The sequence below is a fragment of the Spodoptera frugiperda genome, chromosome 7 (genome assembly GCF_023101765.2).
Source record: "Spodoptera frugiperda isolate SF20-4 chromosome 7, AGI-APGP_CSIRO_Sfru_2.0, whole genome shotgun sequence".
NCBI lineage: Eukaryota > Metazoa > Arthropoda > Insecta > Lepidoptera > Noctuidae > Spodoptera > Spodoptera frugiperda.
Genome location: NC_064218.1, coordinates 8,400,126 through 8,417,858, shown reverse-complemented (window position 1 = coordinate 8,417,858; position 17,733 = coordinate 8,400,126). Strand labels below are relative to the sequence as shown.

The following is a 17,733-nucleotide window of genomic DNA, read 5'->3' as shown; positions in this document are numbered from 1 at the left end:
GCTGTACTTATGTACTTATTATTCTGTGACTGTGCATTGATAGATCCACGGATAGATCAGTATGTATCAGTAGTACCTATCACTATGTCAGTCGGTTACCTTTGAGTTATATTTATTTAAAAGTTAATTAATGTCAAATGTTCATATTTCATATTCAAATTTTGCAAAGATTTCAAACATTTACCACCATGAGGACCTATATTGTGTTTTGAATGATGATGTTCATTTGATATCAAGTCCGTTTAGTCGATTCCATAATTTGTCAAATCGATTTAAAAGATGACATAAAAAGTTGTCGTCATTAATGAATGAACGTCTCTATTTAATTGGACGAACAAAGTTGATGAATGTGGATGGTGAACTTTCTGAAATACAAACAAATTCCCGGCGTCGAAAAGAATTCTTGTTGGTACGTACAATACTTCTTTAAATAATAAAAATGTACAAAATATAATTAATTTCACATTAGTAAAGTTCGTAGAAGATATGAATTTCGCTAATGAAATGATAATCCTTTTGGATATAAATTGTACCAAGTGGCTAATTTTCATAAATATTTGAAGAACACATTACGGAATTATTTTAATCTATGTATATATTAATGTTCTTATTGCATTAAAGTACAACACAGGTATAGTGGGGAAATGATAAATGCAGTTGTTATCGTAAAATCATTTAATTTATCTGATATTTGTAAGAAAAATATATTTGAACCCTCTATTGAATAACTTTTTATATATTTTTTTAATTATTCTGCACAGATTATTATGATATTTAAAAACTGACTGTACCCTCTTCTCAGTGCTCTAACTACCTACTAAAATAGTAAAAACTTTTTTAAAAGTTCATAAAAAGAAATATTATTGATTAACATGTTGCAATTATTGAAATTAAAACTACAAATCTGTATTCCTTTTACACTTGAAATATGTTATGAATTATAGGTACCTATAACTTCTTTAATTTTTATCTAAATTTGTTTTGAGTGAGGAATTTGTTTGTTTAGATGTTTGTCAATCAATCACTCTGAAACTACTGATTGGATTTTGATAATATTTCTTGTAAAGACTGGGAATAACTTGGGTGATAGGATACTTTTTATCCCATGTGTAGAAGCTAGAGTATAGTAGTTTTGGCTTGAAAAAGGGCACATGTCACCACAAAATAACTTCCTACTACAATTACCTATCTGTAAATTAATTAGGGATAACATGTAGAAATATGTACAATATCCTTGTTTTGAACAATGCCTATTTCATACATTTTAGTAACTATTTGGTATTTTAAAAAGTCAATATAAAACAAAATAAGTTTTGATAAAACTGTGTCATGAGAAGGATACTCAATTTACTTTGTCTGAAATTTTAACTTGGTGTTTAATAGCCTTCTTCGATAAACAGACTATCCAACACGAAAGTATTATTCAATTCAAACCAGTACTTCCAGAGATTACTGTGTTCAAACAACCAAATAAACAATATTTACTGCTTTCTTTTTATAATATTTTAATCTTGGTTCAGAGAAGATCTCTTTTTATTACGATTTATTAGAAAACGAGTATGCATGCACTTAGAAAGTTGTCCTATTCATGCCTAATAAAAGTTTTATTGCCTATTCAGCCTGGGTTACAATCTGAAGGGTAGCTTTTGTGTGCCATTTTATTTAAATTGTTGTATCCTTACATCATATACGATTATACTATATATAAATGGAGTGCTAAAGAAATTATAGAAATATGCAAGAATTGTAAAAATTGGTTTTCCATTGTTTCTGCCTATCCCCATTGGAGACAGGCGTATTTATATATGTATGCTAAAGAAATGTCATTATACGAGAAATAGCTTCACTTGAAGACCAACTGACAGACAGATAAATACTTTTATTATATCAATATTTTTTTTTTCTTTTCATAAATTCCTTATTGATTATTGCAATTGAAATAAACTGTTTGATTACACCAATATTCTTTTAATTAATTTATAGTATTTGTTTATTAATAAAAATGCTAATAAAATGGTAATCAAGTAACTGCAAATCAATTGGTTAAAAAATCTCCTCTCAATCTACCTAATCCCCGATTCCCTAACAACCCTTAAATTCCTAACCCCGAAAAGACCGGCAACGCACTTCTAACACGTCTGGTGTTTCGGGTGTCCATGGGTGGCGGCGATTGCTTACCTTTGGTAATACAAGAGATGGCTTATATCATAAGAGTATAAGCCGGTAAACATGCAGTCAGATGCACTGGTATAATTTGTTGGTTTAGCAATACACAGTTGATTACACTAGTGGTGTATACCAAGCTTGAATCTCTCTTGTATTACACAACCAACTCTACCGTGATCCTCTATAAATCTTTAAACAGTACAAGTACCTATAGGACTTATAGCCAACTTAGCAGATTTTACTGCACACATCCTTTACAACTTACCTATACAAGTATTTACTCAAGAACAAAATCAATACCTAGGTATAATGCTAAAGTAAATGGTTAAACAAAATGTCTGCCTGCAGCTTAACATGCCAGGTACTGATTCTGCATGAGCAAATAATATTAATGAACAATTGCCAGACATAAGTACATATGTACAACATATTGATTATGTAGTAAATAATATCATACAGCTATGTTATTAATAATATAGTGATAATTATCTATATATAATTTATTAGCATTGGTTGTCAGTGTGTTGATTATTTTTAAATTATCATTTTATCAATTTATAAAGGTGTGTCACTTATCTCTAAGTCACACTTATCACTTATTACATGTGTTATATCTAATTTTTAAATGTTGTTAGACTGAAAAAAGATAAAATCCTAAAAATAACTCAGGAAATTATTATATTTTATTGATTTACCTTTCTATGCTTATTTATATCTTCGTCTTCTGAACCGAATGTAGGAAGGGTATAGTTTTTTCAAGTTCTGTTAAGCATAATTTATTTTTTGTCCCATGGGCCCAGGAGAGTAATAATGCAGAAACAATTATCGTCATTAGTGGCTAAAATCATTGAAATATTAAATGTAGCCATGTGGATAACAAATGTAGCCATAGGGAATTGTGGATAAAAACTGCCCATGCAAGCACTTTCGTATTCAATTAATTATTATTTATTTATTTATTATCCAGTTAGAAACAAAATTGCAATGCAACAACATTAACACATAATACAAAATGATAGAGCAGAGTCGTAGTAAATCACTAGTAATTAGATATATTGGATATTTGTCTCACTGGCCTCCCGGTATCTGTCTATGATTGCACTGACCTCTGTCCTCTGCGCCTCATTATCTATAAGGTATAAAGAAGTCAAAATGATGTACTCAGGCTCCTGCACTCATTAGCAGTGACTCTAAAAATTGAAAGGGCGATACACGCGGCATATTTTTTTTTCTTAGTTTTTTTTACATCACAGAGTGAATACAAGTTATTTGATTTAAATGATAATTGGCTTTATTACGTGTTTGTTGTGAAGGTAATTCTAATTAAATATGTTAATTTAATCTGATTATATTTTGCACGTTTTGTTTTATATTTTATGTGGTATTTTTTTGTGGTTTAGCGATGCGAGACTCGTTTTGTGATGTGTTTGTATTGTATTTTATACACAGTTTTGTCATTTATTTATGTAATAAATACTTACTTATATTTACGTAGATATAATATTCAGGTAAGAATACAATAAAATATAAAATAAGTAACTAAGTACTAAAAAATAGTGTGTAAAAATTTCAAAATCATCATGCTGTATTAATTATAAAAAATAATTAAATATACATAATATACCTATTGCTTTGCCCACGAATTCACCAGCTTGGTTAAAGGTATGTTGTGTAAATCTATTTCATGATCCATCTCCTAACCGAATTTTGTCAAAATCGGTACAGTCGTTTTTGAGAAAGATTAATATAATATTCACCTATACTTTGGCTTTACGGCAATAATACCTATGTACGTACCAAGTTCAGCTTAGCTAGCCATGTGATTTCGACACGCCAATTTTTATTGATAAATGTGTCACGAAAAGTAAAAACATAATTGCTCCAATTAGATGATGTGTATTAATTAGAAGCAACATGATAAAGTGGTACGATATTTTATACATGTAAACTGTCCACTGGCCAATGAATTATGGACTCTGTAATTTCTATATTTACTCTGGTTTCCTTACATTATTATCTGTCACAAACATACTTGATACTTTATACAGATGGATCGGGGAAGTAGTTAGCTAATTTGTGATTCCTCGTACTCTATAGATAAAGAATGGGCGAGCGTCCGTGTTTATTGTCAGTCTGTTAAAGGGATCCGTTTGGCCATTCAGCCTACCTTCATTGTAAAATGAGTTTGTAATTTGTATGCATGATAAAGTAAGTTGATTGGTACTTGATATATGCGTGAATTGCGTCCGAAATGTTAACTGGGTTAGAATGTCGACTTTTTGCAGTTTTCGGTAACAGTTAATCGTCGTTAGCTGTTAATGGTTAAGGTTTTCGCGTAGTAATAATACTACTTTACAAGTACCTATGTATTATGCACTTGCATGTACCTATGTGTTATGCACTTACAATTTTTTATTATTTTGATAAAATTCGCACTACCTATTGCGTAAGAGCAATAATTATGATTTTGTTGAAATTCACACTTCTGCGCTAAAAGGTGTTTTAAAACAATTTGCTGTTAACGTGTAAGTAATACGTATATACTTCGTACTTAATTATACATAACTAGCTCACCTATACCTAAATATATTTATACATATATAATAAACTTCGTGCCGTCTTAAACATTTTATTCCCACCTTTTAAATCTTCCCTGCACTAGTACAAATAATTCACGACAAAAATTTTCTTAATTCGGTCCAGCCGTTCTCGAGTTTTAGCGAGACTAACGAATAGCAATTGATTTATATTTATAAAGAAGAAGATTACTTATCTTATACCTACCATAAATAAAATTATACTTACATTAAGTTGTCGTAAGGCAAAAATCATGTTGCATGTTGTATAAAAAAAGAAAATACCATATCATAGCTTCCCCAACAAGATCATGATCTTCAAACACATTTTTAAAGTCCAATTGAACTTCAAACATGAAACTTGAATGAAAGCGTAAATAGATAAGTAATAAATAATAGGTAGGTACGTACGTAGATACGCACGTACGTCACTAGGCAATATTTATTATGTTTTGATTTCTTTATTGTTTAAGAAATTATCCGCTAATCATAACAATACTTATCGATGACGGTATAAATTAAATTAAAACAAAAATAGGTACCTACTTGAGAAATTGCATTAAGGTTGCATTGCATTGGTGGCCAGTGGGGCTGATGCTTAATCCGGAGCTGCGGACTACCTATCGGGTTTACCGTAGTAATTACCTACTTTTATGAATTTCTAAAATATTGTATATCCGTATCAGAATATTCCGTAAGTTTTGTTTGTATCTTTATTTTGATGACGGGGTAAACTTTTAAAAGGCGCTTAGCTTTCTGGGGATAAAATACTAGGGAGTGTAGGATTTTTACCTCACAAAAACCACCCTGGTGGTCGTCCTCAGCGCCCCCCGGTTACGGCTCGAAAAGCAGGAATAGGGATGGGGTGGTTTTTAGTCAGTAAGAATCTGACACTCTCTCTTGCCAAGACGAGAGAAGACGTTGAATGATATAAAAAAATAAAAATAAAGTAGGCACATATAAGTAGGTAGGTTCTTAGTTGGTTACCTACGTGATGTCTCAAACGGAACTACTTCCGTCCGCAACTTCTACCTATTAGGTACGGCTAGTGTCCAAAAGATTCCAATCTCCATCGTTTTTGTACGAGTAACAGGATAACATGTTGCCACTATTTATTTAATGTTAATAGACCAATTAATAACATTTTAAAAGTCGCTCACATTTTGAAAATATCAAAGGACGCTGTTTGCGTCCACTAAGATTTATATGACGCCTTGACGTCACGTCAAACAAAAAACTAATTCATGGTCTTCTATGCTAAAAATAAACGATACTGTATAAATATTAACTAACTTACATTTACGTCATAAAATAAGGAAACAAGAAAACGATCAAAAAATATGTTTTATTATTAAAAAGTAAATTAATTAACATCCTTATTTGGGGTAGCTATGGCGGTAACATTTTCCTTTGTGTAACGGTGATTTCTTTTTAAACCTAAATAGCAAACCCGGCGAACTCAGTTTCGCCACCAATGATTTTACCTGATTTCCTGCTATTCTCTTGAAAAATTTCCTTGCTAAGGAGCCCGAGACCTTTCAAACGAAAACCGTGGAAAACGGTTCGTGCGTTCTGGAGTTATAGGGTCAGGAAGTCAGGAAGGAAAACCCGAATTACTTTTATATTACCTATAGGTAATAAGTAACTGGCCGTACATAATGTGGATTTATCTATAGATACTTAATTTTACTGTTACTTACTTAATTAAGTCCACATTGTTACGAGCCCAATGCACATTTTAGCTTTAAATACTTATTTCTGTACCTTACTGTTCCAGATATATTATGGAGCTGGTGTCACTGGCTAAGGAGGTATTCCAGAGTATAGCGGAGCATGCAGCGAGCTACCGACTGGGGCAGTCGGTCCTGAGACACCTCGACCGCACACTATGGGTCGTTGAGAAGTGCGCAAGATGGGCCGTCCCGCCGCCATGTAAATATTCTTATATTTATACACTTAAATATTTGGTTAAATTACTCTTGATTTGCGTATTCCGGATAGACAGTTCGTTAACGACATTAGGTATTTGATATGACTTCTATTTACCTTTAATCAAAGTTATTTCAAAGAATGATGACGGGGTATGAAAAATTAAAAACTAATCTATTTAAAATAATCTACCAGATGGACATTAAAATAAAAATGATTTCTAGAGTTGGAGAAACGTCTTCTATTTCATCTCCCAATCAGACATTATATTGTATCTACCGTCCTATTGCCTTCATCTCACTGTGAAGAGTCATTTCATCCACTACATATTATGCAGGAGACATTGTCTCTTCCATAACTCTCCTGCAGTTTACATTTCTATAGAACTAGTAATTTAAATACCGTGGCTATTATTGCAATTATTTGAAAATGCATCTACATATTTCCTTTTGAAACAAGTAAGAAGTCTTTAGTGTAAATAGCACTTCATGCAAGTATTGGAGGACGTAATACTAAGTGGATATGGAAAACTAGATTTTATGGGAAGTCAGGAAGGTTACTTTTCTAATATCATAAGAGATCTTGTGTTGCAGACAGTAGAATGGTCGTGATTATGTTCAATACTAAAGAAAGAAACTATAGGATTGATGTTCATATTTATATATGTATGTAGGTATGTACTATGTGGTTAGACTTGTTAGGTACTGACGAAATTGAAGTTTAAATAGTGTTTTATATACATAGGTACCTATATGTTGGTGTACAAACAAAAGCACCAGTTAGCCTTGACTGTAATCTGATGTTCCACACTAATCTTACGTTAAATCTAGTTTTACAATGATGAATATTCTGTAATTTGGGGTTTTTTTAAACAATGCACATGAATTGTTTATATTTTACACTATGAATTATAGTTTATATTTATATTATGAAAAATCCTTGTTATAACTGAAAATACAGGTATTCGGTACCGATTTATTTGCAGGTGTAAGATGTAAGAACTAGTAATCCTTTCCTGCTGTTTCTCTAATATAGATAATGAGGTCCGGTATGGTTTGAAATTAGTCGAGCTTTTTTCGTACAACTCACGTGAGTGAGCGGTCTATTTCTAAAGAGCTTAGCATAAAAACATACAATATGTGGTGTTTTATCCACCCTCCAAGAATACCTAATATAATTACCTATATTAATTATCCTTGCTTCCTCTACATTCGTGCAACTGGTCGTACATACTCAATCAAAAGCAAAACATAACTTTATTATAACTTTCGTGAGTATATATTGAGATTTATTATTATTTTATCAGCTTTCTCACGTTAACTATTTGTCGCCGCGTCCTGTGTCGCAGTATGCTGCACATAAATATGAGCCTCTAGCAGGGCTTGAAACTAGTCGAGTTCCTCGTCAACAGTTACATGAGAAAGCCGATAATATAATAAATAATTTTACACGCGACTAACCAAAACTTATTAGCTCTTGATAAATAAATAGACAAGTAACGAAATATTAGAAACAAAACGCTCTCTTTTTTCTACTCTGCTTTATCAAGTAAAGTTATCGTGAATGTGAGTGTTGTTGTTAAATAATTGTATCTATCACATTATCTGTGTGTGTGAATCATGCGTGGTATAATGTTCGTCTGCTGATTACAACGCTTCAATTACGAAATAAGCCGAGATTGAGCTAAGCCTCTACAAAACAAGGCTTAATTTTTGTGATATGCTTTTAGTGTTCAGCTGTTGATGTGATAAAAGCGCATTTGGTCGGTATTTTTGTCAATGAGAGGGAACCCAAAAAATAACACTGTTTTTCTTGGTAATAACACAAAACTTAGGGTTAACGCCTGAGGGTAAGCGGCAAGCGGTTACCGTAACCTAAATAAAACACTAGGAGCATCACTAATGCATTGCCAACCTTTTGTAAATGTGCCATGAAGAGCCAACAATAAAGTTCTATACATATTTCCTAACCTCCATACTCAGAGTCATTTAATGGTTACCTAACCCAGTTCTAGCAGTTCTTTTCGGAACAAAATCGTTACTAAGGATTTATTTTAAGTAATTATTAAATTCAAATACATATTCATTTATTCATTGTAGATGTCTCTGAGTACGGTAGTTAGTCCTTTTCCTTTTTATCCACAGCAATAGACAGACTTGTTGCTAATCTATTATATAAAAATAAGACGGGGTTTACTTCCTCACACTATAACTACAGAACGCATGAACCGATTTTCACGGTTTTGCCATATAGCAAATAAAAATATCGGGAAATATTTAACATTGGTGGCAAAACAGGGTTCGCCGGGTTTGCTAGTAGGTATGATGATATAAGTTGTTCCTAAAACCTTTGCTAATCTCCCTATATCTCTTACTTCCAGTGGATCAGGACGAGCGTCCTCAACCAGAGTTAGTGCGGCCTCTACCATGGGTGTTCTTCCTGGCACTCATAGTGGCGCTGCGGATCACCCGGGAGTCTATATCACTCATCAACCTTGTCATGGGGAAACCGCCGCTGAGATCCGCTGATGTGGTGAGTTAGAAGTAAAATAAATAAAGTGAAAGTTTCATTAAAAGATTACGAATTTTTATACTCCATTTTAGATTTTTAGATTAAGAGGAGTTAAAAACAAAACTGATCGATATAATGAAGTAAAATTTAATCCTCAAATGTTAATGAAATCTCGAACTAGCTGCAAAAGCCGAATAATAAGTAGTTGTAAAAAAACAAAGTTTGCTAAGTAAGTAGTAAGCGACGTCACGCTTTTTAGGGGAGGGGTAGGCAGAGGTACACATTTTACTCCACTGTTGTATTTGTATTATAAGTCCCTTGTAATAAGGGGTGAGTCTATTACCATATACTGGACACAATTCGTAGTAGTAAGCTCTGATAAAACTAATATGCAACTGTTAATAAATTTCCAGGTGATGTACATACAAAGCCACCGTCGCTATTTACGCACGCTGAAGTACCAGGGCAACAGACTGAGTCGCGCGCGCACCAGTAGCGGCCAGCCGCGCCAGTCGTGGGCGTCCGCGCTACATTCCCTTTTTGAGTTCACCATGTGCTTCCGAAGACACTCCCACCATTACGGCAATAACAACAGCACCCATGTCAGCAATAATGAGGAAGTTTTGGTAAGTATTCTAACTATTTTAAGTCTTTGACTGCCAACAGAAAACTGTTGAAGGCAAATCCTCCGCTAACGTCGGTTATCGGTGACCCCCGTGGCGTTTAAAGTGTTTAAGTGTAATTATTGTACTCTACTGTAACTTTGTCGGATCAATTGCAAGGAATCTGTGTGTGGATTCGGGTTTGTGTATGATTTCTTGTAATCACTCGCTGTTTGACACGTGTTTGTAAATGCACCCATGGAAGTTTCATGTATTTGTAAGGTTCCTTATTTCGAAAATATATGATGGTCTGGATAGGTGAATTGTTACTCGTTTCTTAAGATCCTTATCTCGGGAATTGATTTCGCATTACGATGCACAAATTATTAATGGTAAGCTAGGTCTTACAAAATGCTTACCAAATATGTAGAGGTTAGAATAAACAATTCTACAACTGAAAATCCCAATTTATTAGTTGACGTAAAACAAATATACAGTCCGTCGCGTCAGATTTACATACAAATCACCTTCCACCGTGCGAATTGTGTCAGTTGGTATTTGTATTTATTTTATACCGTGACTAGCGAGCCCAGCTTCGCATGGGTGCAATGGTGATATATTATGCATATATTATACGTATAAACTTTCCTCTTGAATCATTCTATCTATTAAAAATAATGCACCAGAATCCGTTGCGTAGTTTTAAAGATTTAAGCATACAAAGCGACATAGGGACAGAGAAAGTGACTTTGTTTTATACTATGTAGTGATTTAAACAACCAACCCAATTACAACACACGGGGTGAGTTAGATCTCCGTTTAGAGAAACGTATTTTAATTTAAACTCTAACTTCAAGGCCTTAAGAGTCTTACCCTAATACGAGACATTTTACTAAAACATTACCAGTTTGACATTCAATATGTTTACTATGTGTTTATTGTAGGTGGTAAAGAGAAGTAAGCGCGGTCGCGAGCAAGTGAGCCCCTCAGCTTCCACCAGCGAGACCACTATGGAGCGACTTATAGAGAAGATGATGGTCGATCTAGATGCTGATTCTGATGAGGACTCCAGTTTTACGGTAAATTATTTCTATTATTTGTGTCCGTTTACAATGTTGATGTACAAGTTTACTTTTTTGTTTACTTTTATTGCAAGCTGCTCAGGCCCTTTATTTAAAAGGGCCTACATACACAAAATAATGTTGACGAAAAGAAAATAGTCTTCTTCTTTTAAAACATTATAAATGAAATGTTCATATTTGTGTCAATTTGCGCAACCGTTTTGCGCAAGTTTCTAGCGTTTTGCGCAAGTTACATTAATTGTGTCGATCAAGACTTATTGGGTGAATAATAAAAGACTTAACTCATTACAGTTGACCAACGTGACAAGTCCAAAGAGCGACAGATCAGACTTCACAACGGAGTCGGACCAGGACACGATATATCAGAACAACGTCTCGGACAAGGTCAATGAGGAAAATGGTCCAATCGACTCACCATACTCGCCCAACATGTCCGAAGCTCCCTGCTCAACCCCAGAGAGAACAGAAGAAGTTATCAATGAACCTGAATCTCCAGTAAAAGAGAAGGAAGAGGAAATAAGAGAAAAAGACAAGATAGAAGATTCTTCTACTGAACAAGAAGTACTGTCAGCCAAAGAACAAACGCTAAGGTTCATACAACATGAGACGGCTCCATCAAAAATTCCCCGCTCACCGAACAATGAACAGAAAATCGGTACGAAATTAAAGATTTGGTCTATTAAAATGAAAGAGAAATTTTCTAAGCAACATCATACGATACTTGGTACGTTAGAGTGTTGTAAAACTATAATTTTGTTTGTTTTTCAGCCAATGGGCGAGTAAAGAGTGTGCCCGGCAAAAAGAAAGGTATTCTGATGATTTTATGATGCCGAAGCTTTGTTTGTCATCTTGCCATTTCAACTGCTCATTAGAAAATCTTTCATCTTCGCTTAGATCTTCGAAGTATCGATAGTGTTTGCTCTTTCTTTTTGAATAAGAGTGGAGGAGATATTGTTACTTACTCCTTTTTTTTATTAATAGTTGCCCCACACTAGGATTTTTGTCTTGTACTGGGGTTTTAAAAAGCATAAATGTACGTTTGTACGTATTCCACTCTGTCATTATACCGCCCGCTCCGTTTTAGTGTTCTCTCTAAGGGAAAAGGAAGAATGTTACGAAAAAACTAAAATGAACATCATCCTTATCTATTATTAACCTTTCGTCTGCGGTTGTACGAGACAACAATAGATTACACATTGTGTCTCAAACCGATCAGTGTTTCAGCATACGACGGGTTAACCGAGGGCTGGGCTCGCTGTCATCGCAGCGGTAAGTCCCCTCTTTGAAGAGTGGCTAGAGAGGCGCCACGGCGTCCTCACCTACCGCCTGACGCAGGTGCTTACCGGACATGGGAGTTTCGGTAGGTTCCTGTTCCTTATTGGGCGGGAGGAAACGCCCGGGCGTCATCACTGCGAGGACCGCCCGGAGGACACGGTAGAACATACGGTGGCGGTGTGCCCTGCGTGGGCTGAGCACCGCCAAGTCCTCAGGGAATGTTGTGCGGCGACGGCGACCTCTCGCGCCCGGCACTGGTTCAGGCCATGGTGCAGAGCGAGAGGGACTGGGATGCCGTCTCCTCTTTCTGCGAAGCAGTCATGCTAGCTAAGGAGGAGGCGGGGCGCGTGAGAGAACAAACCTCCTCACGCCCCAGCCGTCGCGAGAGACACTCCGGGCGTCGGGGATCCCGAGACGATCTCCGGCCACCGTAAGTGCGGGTCTGCGGACGGCGAGTAAGGGTAGCTCACCGCCCGAACAGAACCAGACCCGTGCGTACGGCGCGTAGCGTTCCGCGCGCGCCTCAAAGAGCCATCAGACCACCACAGATGGGGCCCAGTAGGGCTGATGCCTGATCCGGAGCTGCGGACTACCTAGCGGGTTTACCGGGGCTCCGGCTCGAAAAGCAGGAGAAGGAACGGGGTGGTTTTTAGTCAGTAAGAGTCTGACACTCCCTCTCGCCTCGCCCAAGGTGGGAGAAGTCATTGGATGATTTTCCCCCCTGAAAAAAAAAAAAAAGCATACGACGGGTTAAGTAACCATTCTATTGAATAACCTACAAGTAACAATATCTACCAAAACTCTAAACTACGCATGAATCATATTTTCGCGTGAATGTAAACATTTATAGAATGGTAGTAAAAAAGTCCCATTTATCTTTATACTGATAAGAAACGCCTTTCTTGCGTTATCAATTTCATTTTTACGTAATGTTTTCCTTTAATGTGCATTGATCCGTAGAAATCATTGAGTTTGACTTAATTACATGCAATAGTAGCTGTTGCTACCGAGATAAAATTAATTATTTTATGCTCTGCTCGCCAAAAACATTTTTGAATCTATAAAAGTGCGTTCATATGACTGATGTTTTGCATTTGCTGACTGTTTTTTCATCACACTTTAATTTAAATCTGTCATTTGCACGATTCCAAGAATTTGATCGCAAATTGATTTTGAATGTCTCTAAAACTTGATAGCCTTTTCGAGTGTGTTTATAACTTGTGTTTGGGAATGATAATAAACGTGCGTTTTATTTATGACGATGCATGAACGTTGATCCTGCGTAAGAAGTATGAGATTGCTTAAAGATGTTTTTCAACCAGCTCAATTTTGCCTGCTTTTTGCTCGCGGCTTTTATGAATTTGAACGTTCATAAAATCAAGCTTGTGACAAATTTAGGAGAATTTCTTTCATCTCCAAAATTGCTTTGACCAACAGTTCGTAACTTTGGTGTCTTTCTTTCGTAGAAATGGGTGAGGTATTATCCTAAATACGAATATACTAATAATAACAATAAACCTAATTACCCTTTGTGGTATTTTAAAAATCAAATGTACCTATTGTTGTGGTATTTTTACCTGTATTTGACTTCATTGTTTTGGTTCTTTTGAGTAGGCATACTATTATTGTACCAGATTTCCTAGAAGTATGTTGTTTTTCTTATTAGGTATTATTAATATTTAAAAAAATGTTAATTAGTTAAGGCCGTTTTAGTTTAAAGGGAATTAGATTATTTTTGAATTATTAAATACATAGGAATAGATACAATTTTGTATAACAAACACCAGGTATAAGCCACATAGACCATAACTTCATTGGAACACGTAATACATCTTACTTCAACAGCAAATGGTTCTTCGATAGCATACAATACCAAATTAAAAATCCCATTAGCTCTATTTTATGAGCACTTTCCATTCAGTTATTGTCCTTGAGTATATACTTCGTTGTCTGACAGCACAATGCATGTTACAAATTGTAACTAATTAGAATTGTTATGTAATATTCATATTTCATGGTATATGAATATTACATAATATACAATATGATACACATTATTATGTGCTTATATGTGTCTTATTCTATATGCTTACATTGAAACAAAAATGAATACCATGGCATGGTTGAAGTTTTAATTGAAGTAAAACTGGTTTCAATGATGTGTTGAGACTAAATTATGAGATTAAAGAAATATTTGATCATAGTTTGCAAAAACAAAACATGATTTAATGAGATGCTATATCACATTGTCCGGTGCACAATTACTATTTAAAAAGAATATTATAGATATTTGAGACTCAATTGTTTTTATAAAAAAATTCAGTAGTTTTTTCCTCAAAATATTTTGGTCATGACTATTCTATTCTTCCATTTGCATTAATGAAGAGGCTTACGTCCTTGCTCAACGCATGATCTTAAAATAGTATCAAATGATGCCTGCTCTATTTCACCCCTTAAATCATTCGCACGATCTCTTAATTAAAAGCTAAAAGCACCCTTATTCTGTTGATAGTAAGGGTTGTTTTCTTTACCATGTTACTGAATAGCATTGTTTTATTATGTGTCAATATTATTAATATTTGTATGTGATTCAGGAACCCCAGTAGCGGAGAAAGACAGAAGAAACTCAGAGTCACAGGGCGGGAAGAATTCATCATCAAACAGCATGTAAGGAGGTTATAAAGGTAATTTATTAATTATCCAATTTATAGCCAAGTTTTTGAGTGAGGTCTATGTTCAGCTGTGGAGGCTTGTGGCTGATATGATTATGATTTGTGTGTCTTTTCTAGGTACTTATAGGTATGTTTTTAATATTATTTAGAATCTATAGCAACACACTAGCTCCCATCTGCATTTTCTCGTATATGAATCTTATACTCACTGAAAATATCGTATTAGAATATAATCTTAAAATACTACAAAGAGAGTCATATATTTATATTAGCTTTTGCCAGCGACTTCGCCCGCGTTCCAATAAGATTAAAAGCGTCCTATTAGCGTATTTAAAGAGGTAACAAATAAAATTATGGTATAACATTACAGTCGGGATAGTGTAGAACATTATCAGTGCCACTCTGATTAACTACTCATATAATTAATAACTATTTGAATTGCATTCTCTTTACACAATGATCGTAAATGTGACGAAACTATACTAGGCTTCTGTTTTTCACTGTACCTCTTAATTTTATTTGACTAAAAACTTTGAGTACAATTAGAGTTATAGCAATAGGCTCACCTCTTTTTACATGCGCATGCAACTCATAATTTATAAAAGGTGAAAAGTGGATTTAAAACTTAATCTGCACCTAGCCAAAGTTTAAAAATTCATTTTAATAATATCCTGTATCTTGAATATTGCCCCTATTTAGTATAACACAATTAAGGTAAGATAATTATGTTGTTTTCTTTTTTTCAGTAAATCTCACACAGTCAGTCATGAGATGCTGCCGTGCAGTTTGTTAATAGCATAAGCTTATATTTAACTGTTAATTCTTCGCTAAAAGCCGTACGTTCATTAAGTCCACGTTGTCTAAAATAAGGTTAAAATACTAATTTTAATTGAACTGTAAGTTAATTCATACATTTTATTAGTTCTGACATGTTCTTGTCATGTAAAATACCTATTTTAACGTTTTAAAATAATAACACTCTTATCTGTTATAAAATGTCATGTTTTCTTATGAGTAATAATTGATGTCCATCATAATGTATGAAGAAGCAATTTTGTAAAAACATAACAAAAATGAATATTGAACCATCTGTATAATGAACTTAAGGTCGGTAATTGAGAAGCGTGTATAATAAGGCTTGTTTACATTACAATTTGTGTGGATATGATGAGTAAATTAACATAAGAAATACACTGTAATTAGTAATGCCACGTTTTCCTACACCGAAAGTGTAAACAAAGCCTTATGTAATAGGTAATTACTTATGTGAGGACATCATCTGATTTTCTTTGCGTCCAATAACGAATTTATTTTATGCATTTTGTTAATGAATCTCGCTTTTATCCGTTTGTAATAATCCACAATTCATATGAGACTTAAATGCAAAATAACTCCTATTTTTATATGTTAAGGGTACTTTTTTCAATAATAATGTTGTATACTTAAACTCATATGCATTTATAACCTTTTTGAAGATGGCTATAAAATTCAGAGACTCCTCTCGGCTTGTGTGTAGCATTCATTATACATATTATCATCTGAATAAATATACATAGTCTTAAAATCGTCATATTATTATATGAGCGATAGTTCTATCAACATTTGGTGCAAGCATGTTTAACCCGTTGTATGTCGAGAACACAGATCTAAGCGAGACACAATGTGTTTTCTATTCTGTCTCATATAACCAAATCAAATCACTTTAATGCATCCATAGTGTACAGTGTGGTCCAATTTTATACAGTAATACATTCCAACTATGGGCCCTTTTATATTCCAGTATATAAAAGACATACAAGAGGTTAATGTAACTTTATGTACAGTAACTAGAAAATTATATAATCGTAATTATTATATGTTTACTTTATCATATTTTTATTAATTTTTGAGACCAGTTTGAAGCTTTTTTTATTTATTTTTGTTTACATAATTTGGAGTTCCTCTAGTAATCGCTTTTTATTTAAAACTTTTTTAAACTAGTTTAGGTATAATGAATTAAGATTTTATATAAAGATGCATCGTTAAAATGAAAGATTTTTATTCAAATCAAGATTTGAATAGCTACCATAGATACATCTATGTCAATTACAAATTTAATTATTGTTTTTAATTTTTGCTATATTTTACATTATGCTAATTTTATTGTCGACTTAATACTCATTTTCAAAATATCCATCTCATAAGTACTAAAAAGAGTAATTCCAGTGTTCCTGAGTAAGTGCAATTATTCGTATAAGAATAATTAGTAGAAATGATTGCAATATTATACAAATTTATTTATTATTTCTCATGTTTCCAAAGATTTGGCTGTGTACAGATCATTTTAATATTAAAGACTGATAAAATTGTAACAACTATTAATATTATGAATGTTTTCGTTTCCTAAATTATGTAATCTATTTTTATAAATTTGATATGTTGTAAATTATGAAATTATTGTTACAAATAATATATCTTTAACAGTATAACTTGTTTCATTGCTCCTGTTTTTGATTTTTATCATTTTGTTCTAGAAATGTTGAGTTACAGAATGCTACTGATATCGGCTCTCGTAATCTCTGATACCGTTACGTTTATTTTGTTTTGCAATACCTATTGGTCTGGCAATTTCTTTGTTGCTACTTGCTACATAATTGGCCTTCAATTTGCTTTCCATCCGTTGTGCTAATAAACACTATGAACGACTTTAAAAAAAGCTGAAATAATACTTTTTTAAAGTTAATAAAGCTTAAACAACATAAATTCTTCTGTTTTTAACGTTTTCTTATAAAAATGTGGCAAAAAATATCCAAAAAGAACATCTGTTTCCGCCCGGGATCGAACCGGGGGCCTTGTGCGTGTGAAGCACACGTGATAACCGCTACACTACGGAAACGTTGAGAACGATGTCAAAATAGCTGTATATTATCTGAAAAGTTAC

At 33.9% G+C, this 17,733-nt stretch overlaps 2 protein-coding genes, 1 long non-coding RNA gene and 1 other non-coding gene across 7 annotated transcripts in view; 2 read left to right on the top strand and 2 right to left on the bottom strand.

Moving 5' to 3' along the window:
- Nucleotides 1–13,990, top strand: part of LOC118265676 (sporozoite surface protein 2) — a 137,083-nt gene extending 123,093 nt beyond the window's left edge. Inside the window, exon 18 of the mRNA XM_050694852.1 lies at nt 12,258–13,990. Within this exon, the coding sequence (XP_050550809.1) occupies nt 12,258–12,304 (47 nt within the window). The 3' untranslated portion in view covers nt 12,305–13,990. The remainder of the gene's footprint in view (nt 1–12,257) is intronic.
- LOC118266358 (uncharacterized) lies at nt 255–17,281 on the top strand. Of its 4 annotated transcripts, XM_035579777.2 has the most exons (9): nt 255–409; nt 6,520–6,674; nt 9,052–9,203; nt 9,596–9,808; nt 10,729–10,863; nt 11,158–11,521; nt 11,635–11,673; nt 14,736–14,825; nt 15,560–17,281. In XM_035579777.2, exons 2-8 carry the CDS (start codon nt 6,527–6,529, stop codon nt 14,810–14,812), a joined length of 1,128 nt encoding a protein of 375 aa, XP_035435670.2. In that variant the 5' UTR covers nt 255–409; nt 6,520–6,526; the 3' UTR covers nt 14,813–14,825; nt 15,560–17,281. The 4 variants fall into 4 exon arrangements, with proteins under 4 accessions (XP_035435670.2, XP_035435671.2, XP_035435668.2 ...); XM_035579778.2 differs by lacking the exon at nt 11,635–11,673; XM_035579775.2 differs by lacking the exon at nt 11,635–11,673 and having other exon boundaries at nt 11,158–11,590.
- Nucleotides 3,092–6,320, bottom strand: LOC126910876 (uncharacterized). Its single transcript, XR_007705461.1, has 2 exons — nt 3,964–6,320; nt 3,092–3,295 (listed from the first exon to the last, which is right to left on the bottom strand). It is a non-coding gene; the product is annotated as an uncharacterized LOC126910876 (long non-coding RNA).
- A 334-nt stretch (nt 17,282–17,615) lies between the features above and the next one.
- Nucleotides 17,616–17,688, bottom strand: Trnav-cac (transfer RNA valine (anticodon CAC)). The gene has a single exon. It is a non-coding gene; the product is annotated as a tRNA-Val (tRNA).
- Nucleotides 17,689–17,733: the final 45 nt, after the last annotated feature.

Coding starts and splice junctions, on each gene's coding strand:
- LOC118266358 (XM_035579775.2), top strand. CDS start 6,527: ATGGAGCTGGTGTCACTGGCTAAGGAGGTATTCCAGAGTATAGCGGAG. Junction 9,204..9,595: donor CGCTGAGATCCGCTGATGTG/GTGAGTTAGAAG, acceptor ATAAATTTCCAG/GTGATGTACATACAAAGCCA. Junction 9,809..10,728: donor GCAATAATGAGGAAGTTTTG/GTAAGTATTCTA, acceptor TGTTTATTGTAG/GTGGTAAAGAGAAGTAAGCG.